The sequence below is a fragment of the Myotis yumanensis genome, unplaced genomic scaffold, assembly GCF_028538775.1.
Source record: "Myotis yumanensis isolate MYYU_CA2020_CCGP unplaced genomic scaffold, mMyoYum1.0.hap1 SCAF_3, whole genome shotgun sequence".
NCBI lineage: Eukaryota > Metazoa > Chordata > Mammalia > Chiroptera > Vespertilionidae > Myotis > Myotis yumanensis.
The window spans coordinates 212,677,725-212,697,419 of NW_027223754.1; the positions used below are offsets into that span (position 1 = coordinate 212,677,725).

The 19,695-nt window shown below is 49.6% G+C and overlaps 1 protein-coding gene across 2 annotated transcripts; it reads left to right on the forward strand.

Moving 5' to 3' along the window:
* The first annotated feature begins 1,574 nt into the window (after window positions 1–1,574).
* NUP50 (nucleoporin 50) lies at window positions 1,575–19,309 on the forward strand. 2 transcript variants are annotated; one of them, XM_070411282.1, is made up of 8 exons: window positions 1,575–1,929; window positions 5,545–5,623; window positions 7,622–7,705; window positions 8,799–8,985; window positions 9,842–10,498; window positions 12,810–12,891; window positions 14,546–14,664; window positions 15,901–19,309. In XM_070411282.1, exons 2-8 carry the CDS (start codon window positions 5,555–5,557, stop codon window positions 16,101–16,103), a joined length of 1,401 nt encoding a protein of 466 aa, XP_070267383.1. In that variant the 5' UTR covers window positions 1,575–1,929; window positions 5,545–5,554; the 3' UTR covers window positions 16,104–19,309. The 2 variants fall into 2 exon arrangements, with proteins under 2 accessions (XP_070267383.1, XP_070267384.1); XM_070411283.1 differs by lacking the exon at window positions 7,622–7,705.
* Window positions 19,310–19,695: the final 386 nt, after the last annotated feature.

The window sequence follows — 19,695 nt, forward strand, 5'->3', positions numbered from 1 at the left end:
CTAGAGAACAATTTGGGATGAATGAGCTTCACACAGACAGAACTAAACATAACGATCCACAAGCTATTAGTCAGAAGGGAAATATCGGGGATAATGTTTCTATCGATAAAGAAAAAGCATAATTAGTTCATTTGGTAATTAGTTGAGTGCCTATTATGTGGTAAGGATGGGGAAGCAAGAGGCGAGGCTGGGGGTTGAGAGAAAGGTGGCTAGAAAGGTGTAAGTGGTAAGGATTTAGTCAATATGGCATATGGAAAAGCTGACGGGGCGGTGAGGAGACCAAGGGCCACCTGTAGCTCGCCACCAAAGATCTGTGGCGTCCCCAGGAGCAGGCATTCAATGTTGAAAGCGCATGTGGAATGGGGTGGACGTGAGCCCTGGGCTCTGGCTCCAGCTCGGCCACTCACCAATCAGATGGCTTCGGCAAGCTATACATATAGCATCCTGAAGGGTATTATAGGTGCTCTTTTTTGTTTTTGTTATTCTTTTATATGTTTTTGTTGATTTTTTTTTAGATAGAGAGGAAGAGAGAGGGAGATGAGAAACATTCATTGGCTGCCTCCTGCATGCCCCTTACTGGGGATCGAGCCAGAAACCTGGGCGTGTGCCCTGACCAGGAATGGAATGGGTGACCTTCCAGTGCATGGGATGACGTCCAAACAGCTGAGTCACTCCATCCACGGCCTCTTTTTGTTGATAAAAACAAAGACACTGCCCTAGCTGGCCTGGATCAGTGGATGGAGCATCAGCCTGTGGACCAAAGGGTCCAAGCTTCGTTCGATTCCAGTCAAGGGCTCCCTGGCCTGGGCCCTGGTCGGGGCTCGTGCAGGAGGCAACCAATCCATGTGTTTCTCTCACATTGATGTTTCTCTCTGTCTTTCCCTCTCTCTAAAAATTAATGGAAAAATATCCTCAGGTGAGGATTAACAACAACAAAAACCCAAAACAAACAAAAAAACAAAGACAATGACGAGCAATGCCCCTAAAGACCTCTCTTTCTGCAATACACCGTTAGCCAACATTCTCTGACTAGTTATACACACAGTTTATATTATTCTAATGTTACAGAAAACCGGAGAGCCAAGCAACGCACGGGCCCAGAGAAAAATGTCTCTAGAATTCTGGGCGAAGTCACACAGGAAGTTTCCTGTATTTATACCATTTTACCCTCTTTGTCTCCCAAACATGGGGTTTTCCGGTCCCCTTTGCAAGTTCTTAAAGCGCCCCTATGTGCTGGGGCTTTGAGACCTCAGCCAGAGGCCACCCTCACTGACTGACCGTGCTCTCCCGAGCGCCTCGCAAGTCCCACCCGCGACTGCGCAACCGCAGGGGCCGCGCGAACGCCGCCAACGCGCGCGGCGGCCGCCACGTGACCAACGTGCGTCCGCTCCGGCCCCGGGCGCCGGCTCCCCGGCTGAGGCCGGCGCGCGCATGCGTGAGACATGGACGCTCCTCCCGGCGACGGTTTCCAAGCCTCTGGGCGCATGCGCCGCGCGCCACCCCGCTGCCCGCCGAGTCAGGGCCGGCTGAGCAGGGCTCCCGCGCGCTTGCGCAATCGCTGGACGCGGGCGTTTCTTTCCTCCCTCTTTTCGAATTGGGTTTGAGAGGCGGATTGGAGTTAGAAAATGGCGGCCTGGGGCGCGCTCGGCGCTGTTCCCCCAGCGGCCTCCGGCTGAGGGGACGCTCCCCTCGCTGCCGAGCACAGACAGACGAGACCCGGGGGACATGGTGTGTGAGGCTCCGGGCCTGCTCATCTCCGAGTCCTTCGAGAATCTCCGCGCCCCGGAAGCGGCCAGGTGCGCTCAGCCGGCGAACGGCCGCCGCTGCAGACCCGAGCGCCGCGGCCGCGACCTCGGCCCTGCTCGCCGCCGCGCACCCGAGCTTCGCCGCGCCCACAGCCCAGCGAGTCCCGCGGCCGCCGCCCCGGAGGTGAGAGGCTGGGCAGCGGGGGAGGCGGAGGGGTCGGGCGCCGGGGCCTGGGGACGCGGAGCCGCACCGGCCTGTGGGACCCGGGGAGGAGCCGCGGGATCCGGGTACGGGGTGCGGGCCTGGAAGGGGACCCTGGGCCGGAGGAGCCGGGTCGGCGGGTGGGGCCCGGGCCCGGAGGGGGATCCTGGGCAGGAGGAGCGGGGGTGCAGGTCCCGGGCCGGGGAGGGGCGCGGGGCGGTGGGTGCCGCGGGGGCGGGGCGGTGACAGCGGCCACGCCATCGCGGCTGTTTGTGAAGCGGCGCTCGGGGCCGCCTTAGGTGAGGCTCGCCCGGCGGCGGGGCCCGGGGCTGGGCCCGGCGGAGGCCGGCGGCCGAAGGGGGGCAGGGCTGGCCCGGCGTGGCCTCCGGTTTCCTTCCCAGCGGCTCCTCTCGGTACTTCTGGCCCCTCGGTCGTCCCGCCTGTCTCTTCTCGCCCCTCCGCTATCTCTTTGGCCTAGCTCCCCCCTTTAAAAAAAAAAAAAGAAACTTTTTTTTATTGATTTCAGAAAGGGAGGGAGAGAGAGCGCTAGAAGCATAAATGGTGAGAAAAATAAATAATCGATCGGCTGGAGCCCGCCGCCCAGGCCTGCGCCCTGACCGGGATCGCACCGTGACCTCCAGGTTCGCAGGTCGCCGCTCCGCCACCGCGCGACCTGGGCTGGGCGCTGGCTTCCCTTCTTACCGCGGCGCCGGGACATTGATCAGCCCCTTACTCTGTTCCTTCTTTAAAGAAGCAGTTAATGTTTTTTAAAAATTGATATTTAGGGCGAGAGAGAGGGACGGAGAAAGAAAAAGACATCGATTGTTATCCACTTTATTTTTTTTTGCCAACCTGTCTCCTTTTTTTAAAAAAAATATATTTCTTTATTGATTTCAGAGAGGAAGGAAGAGGGAGAGAGAGAGAGAAACATCAATGATAAGAGAATCATTGATTGGCTGCCTCCTGCACACCCTACTGGGGATCAAGCCCGCAACCCAGGCATGTGCGCTTGGCCAGAATCGAACCTGGGACCCTTCAGTCCACAGGCTGACGCTCTATCCACTGAGCCAAACTGGCTAGGGCCTGTCTCCTTTCTAAAAAAAAAAAAAAAATAGTGTCCAAAGTATTACGTTTACCCCCCTCCCCCTTGTTTATGCTTTTTTGCGTTCAGCTGTGGCTGCTGCTGTGCCCTGAGCGGGATGGAAGCGCAGCCCGGGCCGGCGGGGGCCCCTGTGACCATCGGACCCGCGGGCGGGGAGGAGGGCGGTTCCTCTCCCGCGGGCGGTCTGGTCACGGGCCTGACGCTTGTCCTCTTTTTCCTCCGGACACCACCCTTCCATGCGGGGTCCAGCCTGTTTTCCTCTTGAAGTGAACTGATGCGGACAGAGTTCCCCCCCGGGGCTGGCAGCACCGGATGGGGAGGCCGCGTGTCCCCCAGGTCGCGCTGGGTTTCAGTTTCCCAGCACAGCGCTTCCTGGGCCTCATTGTGGGGCCTTTTCGCCACAAGCCCAGACGCTTTGGAGTTCCTTAGGCTGATCGCTAGCGCCTGGGGCTCTAGGTGCCCGGCCTCGCTCCAGGACTCCGCAGGGATGCTGTATTCCTCATCTTGCACAAAATGAAAAATTACTGTCTCCAGGGTCATACTTTGAAACAGAATATGGGCTGGTTAAAATGTATTTTAAAGCTTGGCTCATAATTCAAGGAAATACTCTTTTTCTAGGAACTTTTACGTTTTGGAGGAAGAATAGTATTTTATAGCCTTTGCTTCTAACAAAACATTTCTTTAATGGTATTTATTAAGCCCTTCCTCTGTTCCAGGCATTATTCTTAACTAAGTTTTTTTTTGTTTATCTCACTTTGTTTTCATACCTCCCTGTTCTACATGTGAAAAAACGGAGGCACAAAAATGAAACAACTTGTCCAGGGAAATGGGAAACCTGGGTTTCCAGCTTCTTATTGTAGCATTTCCCAAATAGGAGTGTCCCAGGTCACCCGCTCAGCAGCTGGCACAGCTGTCGGGATGGGCAGGCTTGGGTGTTTGGCGTTCAGCCAGCACAGAGAACAGAGCCCCCTGCCCTCTGGTGGGGTCCTGACTGTGGCTGAGGTAGGACATGAGAGCAGCTACTTTTAGATTGTTTTGCTGCGCCTTATGATTATCCACTGTGGGTATGAGTTAGAGGTTAAATTCTTCCTTTGTTACAGTTTCTGTACTTTCAGCTCCACCTCCTTTTCCTTTTAATATCTTAACAGTTAATAGTTCATCTTAATAGCAACAGCGATTATTTCAACTTCTCACCTCTCCTGCCCTCTGGTGGGAGTGGGAGTGGGAGTTATTGGGCAGCAAAATGGCCAAAAGAATGCAGGCAGAAAGACCTGGCCCTGGACAGTCAAGTTCAGTAAGGAATTATGTGTAAAGCTACATTGTTTTCGTTTGGATTACAAAAATTAGTAGCCAGACTTGACCAAGTGTTGGCGGGGAGACATTCAAAAGGGGATTCAAACATTATTAGGATGTTATTCGAAGCTGAAAACCCCCTATGTAATTACGGGGTTGGATTTTGGAGGACTTTGGAATGTCAGCAAGTGATGTTTATTTTATAGGCATTAAAGAGCAGTAGGTGATGCATAATTTGTATCCTAGTGAACATGAACTTCTAGGAACTTACTCGGGGGTTGTGGTGTTGAGGGCAAACCAGGCTGGAGAAAGACTGTCAGAAAGGCTGTGGGCAGGCTCGGAGCCCTCAGCGAATGGTTAGTTCCCAGGCCCCTTGGGCTGGTGAGTTAGGCCACTCACAGTGGGCTCTCCATTGATGGTTTTTGTTTCTGATGGCAGAGGTTGTGATGTAGGATCAAAAAACAAATGACAAAGGGACAGGTGCCAGCAACCCTCTTTCGAGATAACATTGTCAGTCCCCGCCTCGCACCCTGCCCTGCCCTGCCCCACCCCGCAATGGTGTCATAGGAACTGAGCTCATGGCTTACTTTGAAAGGGTTATAAATTCTCAGAATGTTAACACATCCATATTAATTACAGTTTGAGCTTTTAAATGATGTCCTATTTTAGCAATATGTAATTTGGGGTAATTAAATGTTCAATCTTGGAAAGTGTATTTATACCAATGTCTGTAGCCTAAACAAGAGGACTTATGCTATGAACTTATGACCAACATCTTATTAAAATTCCTACCTAAGCATGAACTTCACTGGATCATCTTGAAGAGAATTTTAAATATTTAAAATGTTTTGTCTGTAGTAAGGCTGTAAGTATAATTTGCATAGAATAAGTTACTTAGTTAAGCACTTCTTGATTATGTGCGGTACTTAAAATTTCAGTTTTAAACAATCAGTTGAGGTTGCATATAACTTCCTTTCAGATAGAGTTGGTTTAGTGTTCAGAAGACCCACCTGCTTCCTCGAGTAATCCTGTATTGGATTTGAAACAGTGGGAACCTAAGAACACCTTTGTAAAGTCCCGTTAAAGCCGTTCCCAGGGGAGTGTTTCCTGTCTCATTTCATGCTGGAGTGAATTTTGAAAATTCTTTGTAAGCGTGAACTCTTGGTCTAGAAAAGCAAATCTTCTAATCTTTTTACTTTTAGCTTCGAAAAAATGGCCAAAAGAATTGCTGAGAAGGAACTGACAGATAGGAATTGGGATCAAGAAGACGAAGCCGAAGAGGTAAAAAGTAGTTTTCCTAAGAGTGATTTCGTACTGCTTCTCAATTTAAACTGGGTTCCTCGTGAAGACTGGTAAAATGAAAAGGCTTTTTAAGACCATCCTGCACGGAAACAGTGTGGTTTCTAGTGACCTGTACTTGATAGAGACATTTATTTACACTTGGGTGTGCCTTTCCACCAGCACCTAGTTCCTGAATATTGGGCTCCCTTGTAGAGGCACCTTCCTCCTGAATCTCATATACTTGCAGCGTTCAAAGCTGAAGGATGAGTAAATGATCGAGTCACGAACTTAGCGCAGTGCCGCGCTCAGACTTGACAAGTGTACACCACCACCCTCGTGGTCTGCCATCCCTGTCGTTTCAGATTCACATGGTTGAGTTCCCCTCCCTCGCTCTAATCTTCTCAAAGCCCAGCTTCACTTCTCATTCCTACAGATCAGAGAGGCTCCCCTCCCCCCAACAATGGCATTAATGGAAATAGAGTTTACATTGGCCCAGTTTCTTTCCTAACAAAATCAGAATGGCCTTCCCTGAGGAAATCTTTCCGTCTTTTGGGTGCTTCATCAGCAGTGTGGGACACCCAGGCCGGTTCACCAAGGAAGCCTGCACCCAAGCTAAGAGGATAGTGTCAAGTAAAATAAAATAAAATAAAATAAAGAATCTGCAAGTGTCTTCAAGCTTATTCTTAGACTAGAGGCCCGATGCACGAAAATGCGTGCAAGAGTACACCTTTCTTCCCTCAGCTGCTGGCACCAGCTTCCCTCCGGCACCCGGGCCCGGGCTGGCTTCCCTTGGGCCGCCCCCAGTCACCCGGGACCCTGCTGGCTTCCCTCCGTCCCCAGCTTTGTCAGGAAGGGCATGCAGAATGACGTCCGGAATGACGTAGGTCTAGTTAGCATCTTACCCTTTTATTATTATAAATGGCTATCTTCTTTCTGAGTCTATATCCTAGTATTAATATTTTTCCTTTACAAATGTTTGCACCAATATGGTTAGGAAAGTCAAAATCACAAGCATGTTAATATTTTAACAAGGCTTTTAACATTTCTAGCTGCCGTCATGCTTTTTCGCCAAGACTTGGGTAACTGCATTTTTTCCCAAGTCTTACAGACAGCTACATTCTGAGCCCAGTAAGATTTAGACTACCATATAAAGATTGCTTTGACATTAAAATACTTCAGGAATGAAAGAACTCCCGTTTGGATAGTTGCTAATGAATGAATGTGGAAAGACAGTTACATTTGGGCAAATGCAACTAAATGATCCCTTCTGTGGCTGCAGAGTCCTCTTTGACATTTCCTGAAATAGCTGGGGACGGAGGTTTTTACAGGGAATACTGACGCCAGCCGTACGGGGAACAGCGGGCATGGCTAAGCCGGCCTCGGCACGCTCCTCGCTGTGGACCTAGTGCTTGGGGGTTAGCAGCAGTAGTCACCCAGAGTCCCAGTGCCTCCGTGGTCTCTTGGACGAAGGGCAAATGGGCAGAGCTCTTTGTCAAAGTAAGAATTATGTGTTTCATAAATACAATTTTACTTTTGAAAACGGTAGTAGTGAGAGACTAGATTTGGGCACCTGGGTTTCAGAACTTGTTCCACTCCCAGCGGTTCATGATCTTTAAGGTACCTTCCAGCTTAAGTTTGATTAATACCTTTGAATGTATTTGAAATATTTGAAAGCTGTACTAAGTAGTTTTGCACCATAGTTTTGGTGGCCTTAGCCTTGTCAGACTTTCGTGCACGCACTCCTCTCTCTCTGATTCAAATCTTGGATTTGTAGGCTCCAGAAGACTGGTGCTTCACCTGACTAGCATTGGAATTCACCAAGATAGAGCACGGATATGAATTTTAATGTGCCCTCTCTATAATTTGTATTACGAGGATTAACAGTACTTTGAAAACTAGCAGATAATAGATGAGTTTGCCTGGTCTAGCTTTTTCATTCAGCATTTTATTTCCATTTTGGCCTTATCTTACTGCTGTTTAATTTGTGTACTCCTGCAGGTGGGAACATTCTCAGTGGCCAGTGAGGAAGTCTTGAAGAATAGAGCCATAAAGAAAGCAAAGCGTAGAAATGTTGGATGTGAAGTGAGTGTTTTCTACAGCTTTCTATGGGGCGGGGGAGGGGACAGTCAGATCAGTCAGTGCTCATTAAAGTGCTTTCGCCACTTGGGAAAGCACTTGGTGTAGAACAGTGGTCGCCAGCCTTTCGGCCCTCACGGGTCGGGCCACCGGTTGGCGACCGCTGGTGTAGAACATACAGAACAATGAGCACGGGGGGTGTGCTTACAGGGAGCTCCCAGCTTCGAAAGCGATACAGATGCAGAGAAATTAGAGTTGAGTGCCAGTGTGGAGGAGGAAATGAGGACAGCAACATGAAAGACCAGAGAAGTGTGTGTCAGTAGCAGTGAGGAAGGACGAGAAGGAATTCTCAGTCTCCCTACTGCCTGGGGTCGAGGTGTGGGTTGGAGGAGTCCTTTGACCGCAACAGCCTTTCCCGTGTCCACTGTGTTGCGCATTAAAATGCTTCCTTCCTGTGCTCGGAAGATCAAGGAGGAGCTGTATGTAGCTCAGAAACTGCCAGGGTTCAGCAGTCACTCCACGTTTTCCCCGGGACTGTGCTCAGCCCTCATGCATTCCAGGCCTGGGCCTCTGGGTCAGGCAGGAGAGGGGAACACTCCGGTGGCAGCTGCGGGAGAAGCTGTGCCTCTGCGGCCTGTTCGGTCCACGTTCTTTCCTCGTTTCCTCTCCTTCTTTAGACTGGTGTTTAGTTGGCTGTAGGCGATCAGCGAGGTGATGTGTGATGGGGAAAGGGCCAACCTCACTAGGAAGGAAATGATGGCGTTCGTTTTGGAAATGGCCTTAAGGGTGGTGTGGAGAGCTCTACAAGCCACTAGTAGACTGGCGGAGTCTCGGAGCAGAGGTGGAGCGAGAGGGAGAGGCAGGAGGAATCAGCCGTCCGGAGGCTGACGCCGCGGGGGTGAGAAGAGCTCATGAGGAGGACGGAGCTCTGGTTTGCACAGCTGTCATGAGTAAAATCGCTCCTGTCCTGTTTCTGCTCTTGCCAGCAGTTTTCCTGTAGTGGATGGAGGTTGCATGATTTAGCCAAGGTAATACTGCCCCTCACTTGCCTACCAGTTATAACAATTACAGTTATCTCTGCTCTTTCTTTCTATTTCAGTCTGATGGTGGCGGGGCCTTCAAAGGCTTTAAAGGGCTGGTGGCACCTTCTGGAGGAGGAGGGTTTTCTGGATTCGGTGCTTGTGTTGGAGGGAAGCCTTTAGAAGGACTGTCCAATGGAAACAGCATAGCAGGTGCCCCGCCCTTCTTCAGTTCGAGAGCTGCCACCGAGACCAAGGTGGCCTTTGGTAAGTAGGTCCCCCCCTCACTCACTCACATCTGTGTAAAGATAACCATGAAAATCACTTCGCAGAGATGTTTTTCTTGTACTTACCCTGGGTCCTGGAACTACCTGAGCAAGAACAGTCGTAATGAAACACACAGAAATGAGGGAAATGTTGGCTATTTGCGTTCTGAGTAGAGAATGAGCTTTTGAGCCAAAATAGAACTAGGTTCTGTTCTTAGCTCTGTGCCCGTGGTGAAGTTCCTGAACCTCTGAGCCTCCAGATCTTTGTGAAATGAGAATGAGTGATGAGAACTGACCTAAGGGTCAAAGGAGGAGAGGAAGCTCTTAGTGGGCCTCTGTGAAGGCCTGTCTCCCCAGGCCTTCGTTAATACGTGTACCGAGGACTGTGTGTGCCACACACCTTCCCGAAACTTGGGGGTCCTCCCCTCTAGATTTAGGATGTGTTGGTTGCCTGATCTTGTTTTGAGGGAATTAATCAAGATCTCGGGATTAGCAATAGAGAATAAGATCATGGATTAAAATCTTGAGTTCTTGGAAAAGAGCCCTACTCGTTGGATTGTTTTGGGGATTAAGTTTTGTACTCAGAGTATTTTGACAGTTCTGGGTAAAATGGGCATCTTTTTGAAGGAAAAGATTATTTTAAAATGACTGATGCAGCATATAATAGGTACTGTTCCTGTGTAGAGTTTGATTTGATTTTTGTGGTAACCAGATCCTAAATGTTAGATGTGCACATACTTGAACTGTCACAAAAATGGGATGCAATAAAGGCAGAAAATACGAAGAGCGATACAGAAATCTAGATGATTTAGTCAAATCGCCTTCTAAGTAAATCTTAAAGCTTGACTTTCCCTTAGGATCTGTTGCTGCAAATGGCCCCGCCTCCTTGGTTGATAATAAGATTTCAAACCCCAAAAGGAATGGTGACAGTCAGTCCTCTGGTCTTTCCTCGAGCACCACTCACCAGGGGAACGCCTACCACAAGCAGCTGGCGGCCTTGAACTGTTGTGTGCGGGACTGGATCGTGAAGCACGTGAACGCGAACCCGCTGTGCGACCTGACGCCCGTGTTCAGGGACTATGAGAACTACTTAGCGGGCATCGAGCAGCAGCTTGGTGACAGCGGGAGCAGCGGCTCCGAGAGGAAACCCAGCAAAATGCCACTCGACTCGCAGTCTCCCTCCCTGTTTGGTTCAGCAAAGTCACAGCAAGAGTCAACATTTCTGTTTCATGGGGATAAAACTGAGGGCACCTCTGAGAAGAAGACAGAGGCTGCGCCTGAGAAAAAGGGGGACCCATCACTGGGAGCGACAAGTGCCTCGTTTAATTTCGGCAAGAAAATTGATGGTTCTGTTTTGGGCTCCTTAAACTCTGGCCCCCTGGCTGGGTTTTCATTTCCTTCTGGAAACTCCAGTTTATTTGGCAAAGACATTACCCAGAGTAAGCCCGTTCCTTCACCGTTCTCCGTTACGGCACCGGAGAGCCAGGCCGGGGGCGGCAGTGCCGGCTGCAAAGGTGAGTGGGATGTTCATCCTTCAGCCCGGTTGTGGTCTGTGGAGGTTTGTGTTTAGTGGAAGAAGCAGAGACGTGCTGCCATCATTTTCGAGCCGCGTGATCCAGGACAGGTTGGTGAGCCTCTGAGTCTCCGCTTCCTTATTTGCAAAGTGGAGTAACGTCTGTGTTGTAGGTGATAGATCCTCCCGTCCCCCAACTGGTGGGCTGAGTATGACATAACCTGCAGCTGGGAAATACCTGAGTGACACCATGTACCTTATATGGACTATACATTGAACCACCAATCCACACCTGCCCAATACCCTAAGCCAGCGGTTCTCAACCTGTGGGTCGAGACCCTTTTGGGGGTCGAACGACCCTTTCACAGGGGTCACCCATCGGAAAACACATATATAATTACATATTGTTTTTGTGATTAATCACTATGCTTTAATAAATGTTCAATTTGTAACAATGAAAATACATCCTGCATATCAGGTATTTACATTACAATTCATAACAGTAGCAAAATTACAGTTAAGAAGTAGCAACGAAACTAATTTTATGGTTGGGGGTCACCACAACATGAGGAACTGTATTAAAGGGTCGCGGCGTTAGGAAGGCTGAGAACCACTGCCCTAAGCCCTAGTTCCTATATGGACCATACATTAAGCCACCAATCAGCGCGCGCTGAGTACACTCAGCCCCCATTCCTTCCCATCCTCCCCTCAAAAGGCGTGCCCACCTCTGCACGGGTTGCTGTTTTCCCATTTCAAGACAGCCCGGCAGGTCTTTTTTCCCTTAATAAAGCCTGTAATCCTGGTTTTCGGCTCCCGACTGGTCTCTCAGTAGGGTTATTGTGAGGATTGAGGATACAAAGATTAAGAATATGAGATTTTCTGGCCCAGTGATTTTGAAAAGTATCGAATACATGGCTTGTATGTAAAGAATTAAGTGAATTAACGTTTGAAAAATTGTATTTTATTGAGAGTTTATCATGAATATCCACTGAATTGTTTGTATTTACGAGATTTGGTTATAAGTCAAGTCACATAGCAAAGCAGGGCTGTAAATTTAACAGGGAGACTTCATAAGTCAGGGGAACAAATGAACGAAGTCTCTCCAAGACATGTCTGGGTTGCACCGCCTTCCAGGACTTCTGCTGTGTGTGGTGTCTGCCCCTTTTTGCCCACAGTTCATTGTTTGAGCACCAGAATTGTTTCTCGTAGAGTCGCTTTTTAAGTTGCTTTTTAGTTTAGGGAGTTTTATGGGAATGCCTTTCTCTTTAAGAGGATGGGCATTTGCCTCTGTTGCCCTGTCTTTGATCTCCCCTGTGTTGGGGCTGGAGTGAAAGGAAGCGCTGTTCTGGCTCCTGCAGGGTCAGGGTGGGGGTTGGGGACCAGAACACGGGAGGCATGTGATTCAGACAAAGCTCGTTACTTACACTTGGCTTATCTTTCCCTCTGGTTGCGGATGTTTGTTCCTTGGCGTGATGCCGGTTGGTCACAGGGACATTTGGAGGTGAAAGTGTTAGAAGCATATCTGAGATTTTAATGTTCCAGTGCTGATCTGAGTCTATTCCTGAGTGTTTATTACCTGTGTGTGTGCCCAAGGCTTCACACGTCAGAATTTGAAGGAAAGTTTTATTGATCAGGAAGGTGCCAACTGAGAAGATGGGAGACTCAACCTCAAATCCATCTTAAGAAAGTACAAAATTCAGGCTTTTTTATGTGAAGGGAAGGGGAAGAGGGAGAGGCAAGAGTGATGGACCCCAGGCCACAGGGGTCCGAGGAAGACTGCTTCCTCTGTTGACCCTAGTTGATGTGAGTCTGCTAAGAGGTTCCTGCAGATCTTTGATAACCAGTATGTGCTTCCCGCATCTCCCGGGAGAGGCACTTCCTGGTCCGGGGCAAGCAGAACTCTAAGGATCCGCTGTCTGTGTAAGAAGGCATTGGCCTGCAGCCTCTGGGAACAGCAGGTTGGACAGGGCAGTCAGAGGCCCAGCACTTCACTCTGTCACATGTTTGATTTTTTTTTTTTTTTCTGTAAAAGTTTGCGTATGCACTGCATCATAAGCAAGGACATTTTTTCATTCCAGGGCTTTCTACAAATTGACAGTTGCTTTAGACTAGAGAAGTATGTTCCCATTAAAAATTGTTCTCGTTTTTCACAAGATAATAAAAACCCAGTGGGTACACACACACACAATTTCATATCAGCTTACGTGGAATTTTAGGTGAAAGGGGCGGGGGGTAGGTAACAAACTTGCGGTGATTTGAATTTTTAAGCTCTTGATTTGAATCTGACTGAGTTCGTGTTGTTTTTATAAAAGGTGGAGATGAAGAGGAAAATGATGAGCCGCCCAAAGTAGTAGTTACTGAGGTCAAAGAAGAAGATGCTTTTTACTCCAAAAAGTAAGTAAGAGTCTGAGCCGAGGAATCCACTTGGCGAAGGTGTTCAGAGACGTGAACGGAGGCTCTGACTTGTCTTCTGACGTTGTCCCAGAATTTACTGTGCCGGCGGTGCCCACTCCTTGAACTGGAGCGAGGAAGCATTCTCGGCCCGTTGATTTAAAAACAAACAGGTTCTAGACATTTTCTCTGGGCACAGCCTTCTCTCCTGCTGAACCAGCCCTTCTGCTTCAACGTGCCCTTCCTGCCCCTCTGGGCTACTTCCTCTCCCCTTTCTCTCCTCCCTGCCCCCGCCTCCTCCATCCCCCACCAGGAAGTCACCGTCACTGACTGGGGTTCACGGCTACTTCTGCTCTCTGATCCGCCCTGGAGACTGGCTGGCCTTCACGGATTCTCTCGCAGGTCTGCCCGGCCCCTTCCGTGAAGGCTGTGTGAACACTGTCTTCCCTGCTGTCGGGGCTGCTTTGTTTTTAAATTTATTGGGGTGACATTGGTTAATAGAATTATAGATGTGTCAGTGACACTGTGACACCTCGTCTGTGAGTTGCACCGTGTTCACCCAAAGTCACACGCCTCCGTCACCGCATATTCGACCTGCTTTTGCTTTGACAGGAAAGCTGCAGCTTTTAGAAGAAAGCAGAAGGGGGTTTTGAGTTAACTCTCAATGAAATGAAATTAGTACTTTTAAGAGATATTTACTGAAAAATATTTTTGCCATTTTAGAAGCTTCCTTAGAGGTATTTTTCTAATAGAAAAAGTTCAGCCTAATGAGTCAGCATTTTCATAACAAAAAATCACCATGTCCTCTGAGATTCCCAAGTGTTAACTACTGCTGAGAACTTTTAAAAGAGGCAACAATTCCTTTTGCCTGTTTTTAAGATTAATTTACACAGATGACTGAAAGGCGTCGTCAGTTTTTTTCCTAATCTGAGCAAATCAGAGGAGCAGTGGTTTTGGTTTGTTTATTGATAACCTAAGGAGCTGTGTGACACAGACTTCTAGGAGATGTTTTACTGCGTTGTCATTAGTTAGGGAATAAAAAAATTGTTGGAGTCCTGAAAAGAATTCAGAAATAAGAAAGGAAAAAAGGGGAGGGCTGTGGGCAGTGTTTGTTCTGTTTTGCTGTTGTTTTCTTTTTTTAAGTTAATCCTCACCGGAGGATATTTTTCCATTGATTTTTAGAGAGAATAGAAGGGAGGGGGAGAGACAGAGAGAGAAACATCAATGTGAGAGAGAGAGACATATTGATTGGTTGCCTCTCACGCTCACCCAGACCAGGGCTGGGGATCAAGCCTGCAACCTGGGACCCTTCAGTCCGTGGGCTGATGCTCTATCCACTGAGCCAAACCAGCCCGGGCTTTTCTCTATTTGTTCTTGTCCTTGGAAGACCAGATGGCCGTGATTTTGATTGTCTTGAGAAAGGGTAGTTTCAGAAAGTTACGTAATAATTTGGGAAAATAGTGGGAAGGTTCTCGAATATCTAACCAGGCTCCTATCTGGCTCGTGCCCAGGCCCAGTCGGGTCCACAGAAGACGGGTCTTGAAGGTTCCTCTGCTCATTCAGTAGAGATTGTCCACACAAGTATGAATAGCGGTTGTTAGAAACAGACCTGATTTGTCATTGTTTGTCTGACTGGACCTGTTGTTTTTCTCCGTAGGTGTAAACTTTTTTACAAGAAAGACAATGAATTTAAAGAGAAGGGTGTAGGTACTCTGCATTTAAAACCTACAGCGAATCAGAAGACACAGCTGTTGGTGCGGGCAGACACCAACTTAGGTGGGTGCCCTTTCTCCCAGGCGGCACCGCGTCGGCAGTCCCGTGGAACCGTGTAGAAGCCCAGTACTTGCTCGGCTCAGTCTTTGGGATTTTCAAGTCCATTGATGTGGGGTTGGGAACAGAGGAGACCGTTCAGGCCAGATTCATCCTGGACTTAGCGGTTCTTGCGGATTGATTTGAGTCCTGGGGGATAGTGTGTAAGAACATGCACTGCTAAAAGCTATAGCACAGCGGTTCTCAACCTGTGGGTCGCGACCCCTTTGGGGGTCGAACGACCCTTTCACAGGGGTCGCCTAAGACCATCGGAAAACACATATATAATTACATACTGTTTTTGTGATTAATCACTATGCTTTAATAAATGTTCAATTTGTAACAATGAAAATACACCCTGCATATCAGATATTTACATGACGATTTATAACAGTAGCAAAATTGCAGTTATGAAGTAGCAACGAAACTAATTGTATGGTTGGGGGTCACCACAACATGAGGAACTGTATTAAAGGGTCGCGCATTAGGAAGGTTGAGAACCACTGCTAGGGCAAGACCTTAACAAAATGGTCTGCATGCTCCTTTGTGTTAGAGACGGGACTAAGAAGCTGGAGGAGAATTGGATGGTTTAATGATAGACACACAAGGGGAATCAATCATTTAAAGGAATCCTCTTATGTAGCAAGTAATCGTTAATGCACTCCCCTTAGCCCACCCTCCAGCTGGGCCCTTAGAACAGTCCATGGAAAGCGGGGTTTTGGAGGGGCCTGCGGTCTAAGAGGCAGCGGCGGGCCCCAGGCGGGTTGGAGGAGGCCTCCGCCAGCCTTTCTCTTCCTGTGAGCCGGGCTGTGGGTGGGGCCTGGCAGTCCTCCACTCCCCAGGGAGCCGGCCCCCGGGGACGCGTTTCTTCGCTGACCGCTGTCTGTTCCGATGACTTAGTGAGCTCGGGGCAGGCCAGTGTGCCCAGTGGATGGGCCGGCGGGATGGCCGCACCCGCGGAGGGCGGAGAGGCGGCTTCTCCACAGTCAGGCAGAGCCAGTCCTGCCGGTGGCCTCAGGGTCCTCTCGGGACACCCTGCTGGCCTCGGTCAGGACCGGGCCGTTTCTGTGACATTCCCCGTGGCCCCGTCTTCAGTCCATGGAGTGCAAGAGGGCTGCATGTTTCATGTTCAGCGCCTGAGAGCTCTGGTTTCATGGGGCTGCAGTTTGTATGATTTGGGTCGTTTTGTTTCCTTAAATGCAGGCAACATATTGCTGAACGTCCTGATCCCCCCCAACATGCCGTGCACCCGGACCGGGAAGAACAACGTGCTCATCGTGTGCGTGCCCAACCCCCCGGTGGACGAGAAGAACGCCGCCGCCCCCGTGACCATGCTGATCCGGGTCAAAACCAGCGAGGACGCGGACGAGCTGCACCAAGTCCTCCTGGGGAAGAAGGACGCCTAGCCCCGCCCCCCTTAGTCAGGTTTCTTCTTCCGTTGACGTTCTGAGAACTTTTAGATAACTTACAGCCTGTGAGCAAGATTAATATGGCCAATAAACCTTTAATGTTTAGTGTTAAGAACTGTCTAATGTGTAAACTACATTTGAAAGAAATTTTGGTATTTTTAATGTTCATTTATTAAATTAACCACAAGTGATTTCTTAATGGACTGAAATCAGGGTAGTGATCGGATTTCCCAAAGCTTTTCCCACCCGTGGGTTTGGGCGAGGCTCCCGAGGGTGGGTATCCAGAGGAGCCTGGCCCTACCCTCCCGCCCAGTGGGCGAAGCTGGGCCGTGGGGACAGCGCCCCTCCCAGGTGAAGCGCTGCCCTGCTGGCGGGGGTGTGCTTGCGTTAAGTGTTCTTCTGACGCTGCAGCGCGGGTCCTGAAGGTCACCCTCTGCCGGGCCGCTCAGCAGACGTGGCCTTGCCCCTGCAGGCTGCTGGGCAGGACCCAGCACTGCTTTTCTTTTTACAGGAAACAAGGACTCATTCTTTAGCTGTGGAGTGTGATTCATGAGGTGCTGTTACTTCTGTGTCCCCTCATGACACATGGTTAAGGGGGTTGCCAGGGATGAGATTTAAAAGCACAAATTTGGTCGCTTATACTTTGTAAATCATCCTACAGCAGAGAGTGAATGTGCTTGTACCACGCATGCCCTGTGGGTCTACAACTACCTACTGCTTAAGCCCTAGGAGCTTTTATTAGGCACGAGCCTTGTGAATCCACCAGGAAAGGGAGGGGAGAGCGTGTGTGTAAATGTTGCCTTTACCTTGGACACCGGGATGTTCCATATTCCCATCAAGTTCCAGTTCCTTTCTGAGTGAGGTTGTTCAGGATGCCCCCGGGGAGGGGAGTGCCGTGGGCTCAGGTGTGCCGCGCTGCTTCCCCACGGCTGTCGGTAGCTCACGCCAGCTTCCCTCAGACAGCACGTGAGAGACGGGCTTTGTAGGTGGACACGCCCGTGTTCCTGACTCAGCACCGGCATCAGGCGAACTTGTTTAAGACTCAGTTGGTGCCTGAGGGCTCACACTGTATGTTCTGACCTTCAGCACATCTTCTGACTTAGAAAAGAGGAGTCAAATAATTGTAGATAGTGTAGTTGTTTTTTTAAAAAAACAAGCTACAAGTTTTAGATGTAAAGGGGGCGGGGAAACATGATGATATATAATAAATATTGGAGGCCAGGTGGCTGGACCAGTGTTTGCCATGAGATTCCTGCACTGCTCTGTTTGTTAACTGCACGGGCGCGTCGGCCAGGGTGACGGGATGAACGCGCAGACAGGCGTGCTTGCTGTGATGGATGTGGGCCAGCTCGTCTCCTGCGACCCAGGCAGAAGCAACAGTGGTTTTTGCATTTACTGCTTAGAATTGAGATTACTCATGTGCTCTGGTTACAGATGATTGATAATAAACAAGCTGTTTATTATTGATGCTGTAACAGTCGTCCTGCCCCTGCCCCTGCCCCTGCCCTGGGCACATAGGGTTCTCTGTGTATCCAGCTGTCAGAAGGAGGAAGTACAGGGAGCGCACGTCGATCTGTTACAGCCTGGCCACACGTGCTCCGGGGCCCCGCCCGGAAGAGCGGAGCAGCAGGGAACTGGTGGTCATGGTGCATCGTTGTTAGCTTTTTTTTTTTTTTTTAAGTTTGGATCATAATTTTAATCGTTGTTAGCTTTTGTGTGACTGGCGAGATGCGCACCAGAAGGGGCACGGGAGCACCTGTGAAGGTGGTTGGCTTACGTCTTTCAAACCAGTGATGGCTACGTGTGCTTCTCTCCTAACATTCCCAGCAAATTCTTGCTGCTAAGACTCACTGTTAAAGTGAAAATTACAGGGAAGAATGTGGTGTGTGTACCATAACTCAGAATGTGATATTTTCTTACAATTCTCACGCTTTAGGAACCTGTTGGTCTCCACTTTAAACAGGTGCTGGGTACCGGCGCCTGGGAATGTGTGGATTTCACTGTAACCCGACCTCCTCGCGTGTGGCCTGGGGAGGCTTGCCTTTCCTCCCGATTGCGGGACAGCTACACCCTCCCCGTGCGGTCATGCTCATCTTTAACGAAGTGTTAGAAATGAGTCTTTAAAATGTTTAAATGTGGACTGAAATGTTCATTTTTGGTTTAAGAACCTATAAAGTGTATTATGTATGTGGCCTACAGTTAGTGTGTGTATCTTTCGTTCTGAATCAGGTACTGTTGCATCTTGACAAATGCTGAGCATCCCAGCGGCCTTTTCCACACTGGTGTGTCCTTCTCAGCCTTTTGGGCCTTCCCAGTAGGCGAAACACCGCTGTGGGCTCCTTCATCATTAGACTTACAGACGGAAGATGTGTGTCCAGGTGTTTTTTAATTTCAGGGAGAGGGAGAGAGATAGGAACATCAATAATAGAAAATCATTGATTGAGTATCAAGCCCAAAACCCAGGCACATGCCCTGACCAGCAAAAATACTGTGATCTCTTGGTTCATGGGTCCACACACAACCACTGAGTCACACCGGCCGGGAGCATCCAGGCTTTAAAGAAGTTTAGGTTGTGTTTCCTGGGAAGAACGAGTCCGACTGTTTAGGAACTGGTTTTCTTTAAAAGGATGGCCGTTTTACAGCTTTACTCCAGATCCTATTTTTGATGCGCTGCATGCCAGAATACCTACCTACTGTCGCATCTTGCTCTTAGTTCGGACCGGTGCTCACTGAGAAAGATGGGGGGGTGCTTGGGGGCATCTGTCAGTCATTCTGGAACAGCCCACATGCAAGTGCAGTGCACTCGAGGCTTCGTACACCAAGCGGCTCCCAGCCCCTGTGTCCATTCTCCTTCTGAAAGTGAGAAATGGACAAGCTTTCAAGGAGAAACGGGGTTGTCCTGTGCTGCCTGCAGGGACAGGGAGCCTCTTGGCAAACTGGTCTCAGCCCCGCGCTGAGCACAAGGCGCTGGGAAGTACTTGGCCTTGGCCGGGAGACTCTCCCAGACCAATTGTAACGGAGATGAAAGCTTCCTTCTTAGCAATCAGGTGGATACATTGTTTGCTTTCTATTTTAAGTAGGAAACGTTGTTTTTAAATACTTGAATTGTCAGCCCATGTAATCCCTTTGTGTTAGTTTTTGAATGATCCCATTGAGGACTTGTAACAATCCACGAAATGTGAATAAATGGAGAGGAAACAACATCTGTGTTTGACATTCCATGTTCCTTCTCGACGCACCTGGCACTAATACAGGGCACGAGAGCAGAGGGGTCTGCAGTGCAGGGAGGGGTGGGGGGGCGCGGTGCTGCTGCAGAGCTGGGGGGGCCTGCAGAGCCCCACCCAGAACCTCCTGCTTGGAGGGAGACGGAAGTTACCAGGCCCGAGGCCACTCCCACGAGGCCTGGAGTAGCTCTGGGGCTGCGATGGGAGCTGTGCCCGGCCTTCTCCGCTCACCTGGTCTGGTCCTCACAGCAGGCCTCCCGCCCTTGGCCTGGGTGGGTTTCCAAAGGAACGAGTTCAGGCAGCTTCAGTTTCTCGCAGATAAGCCAATGGAGCAGGGATCCGTGTTCAGATACGTCTCAGGAAAA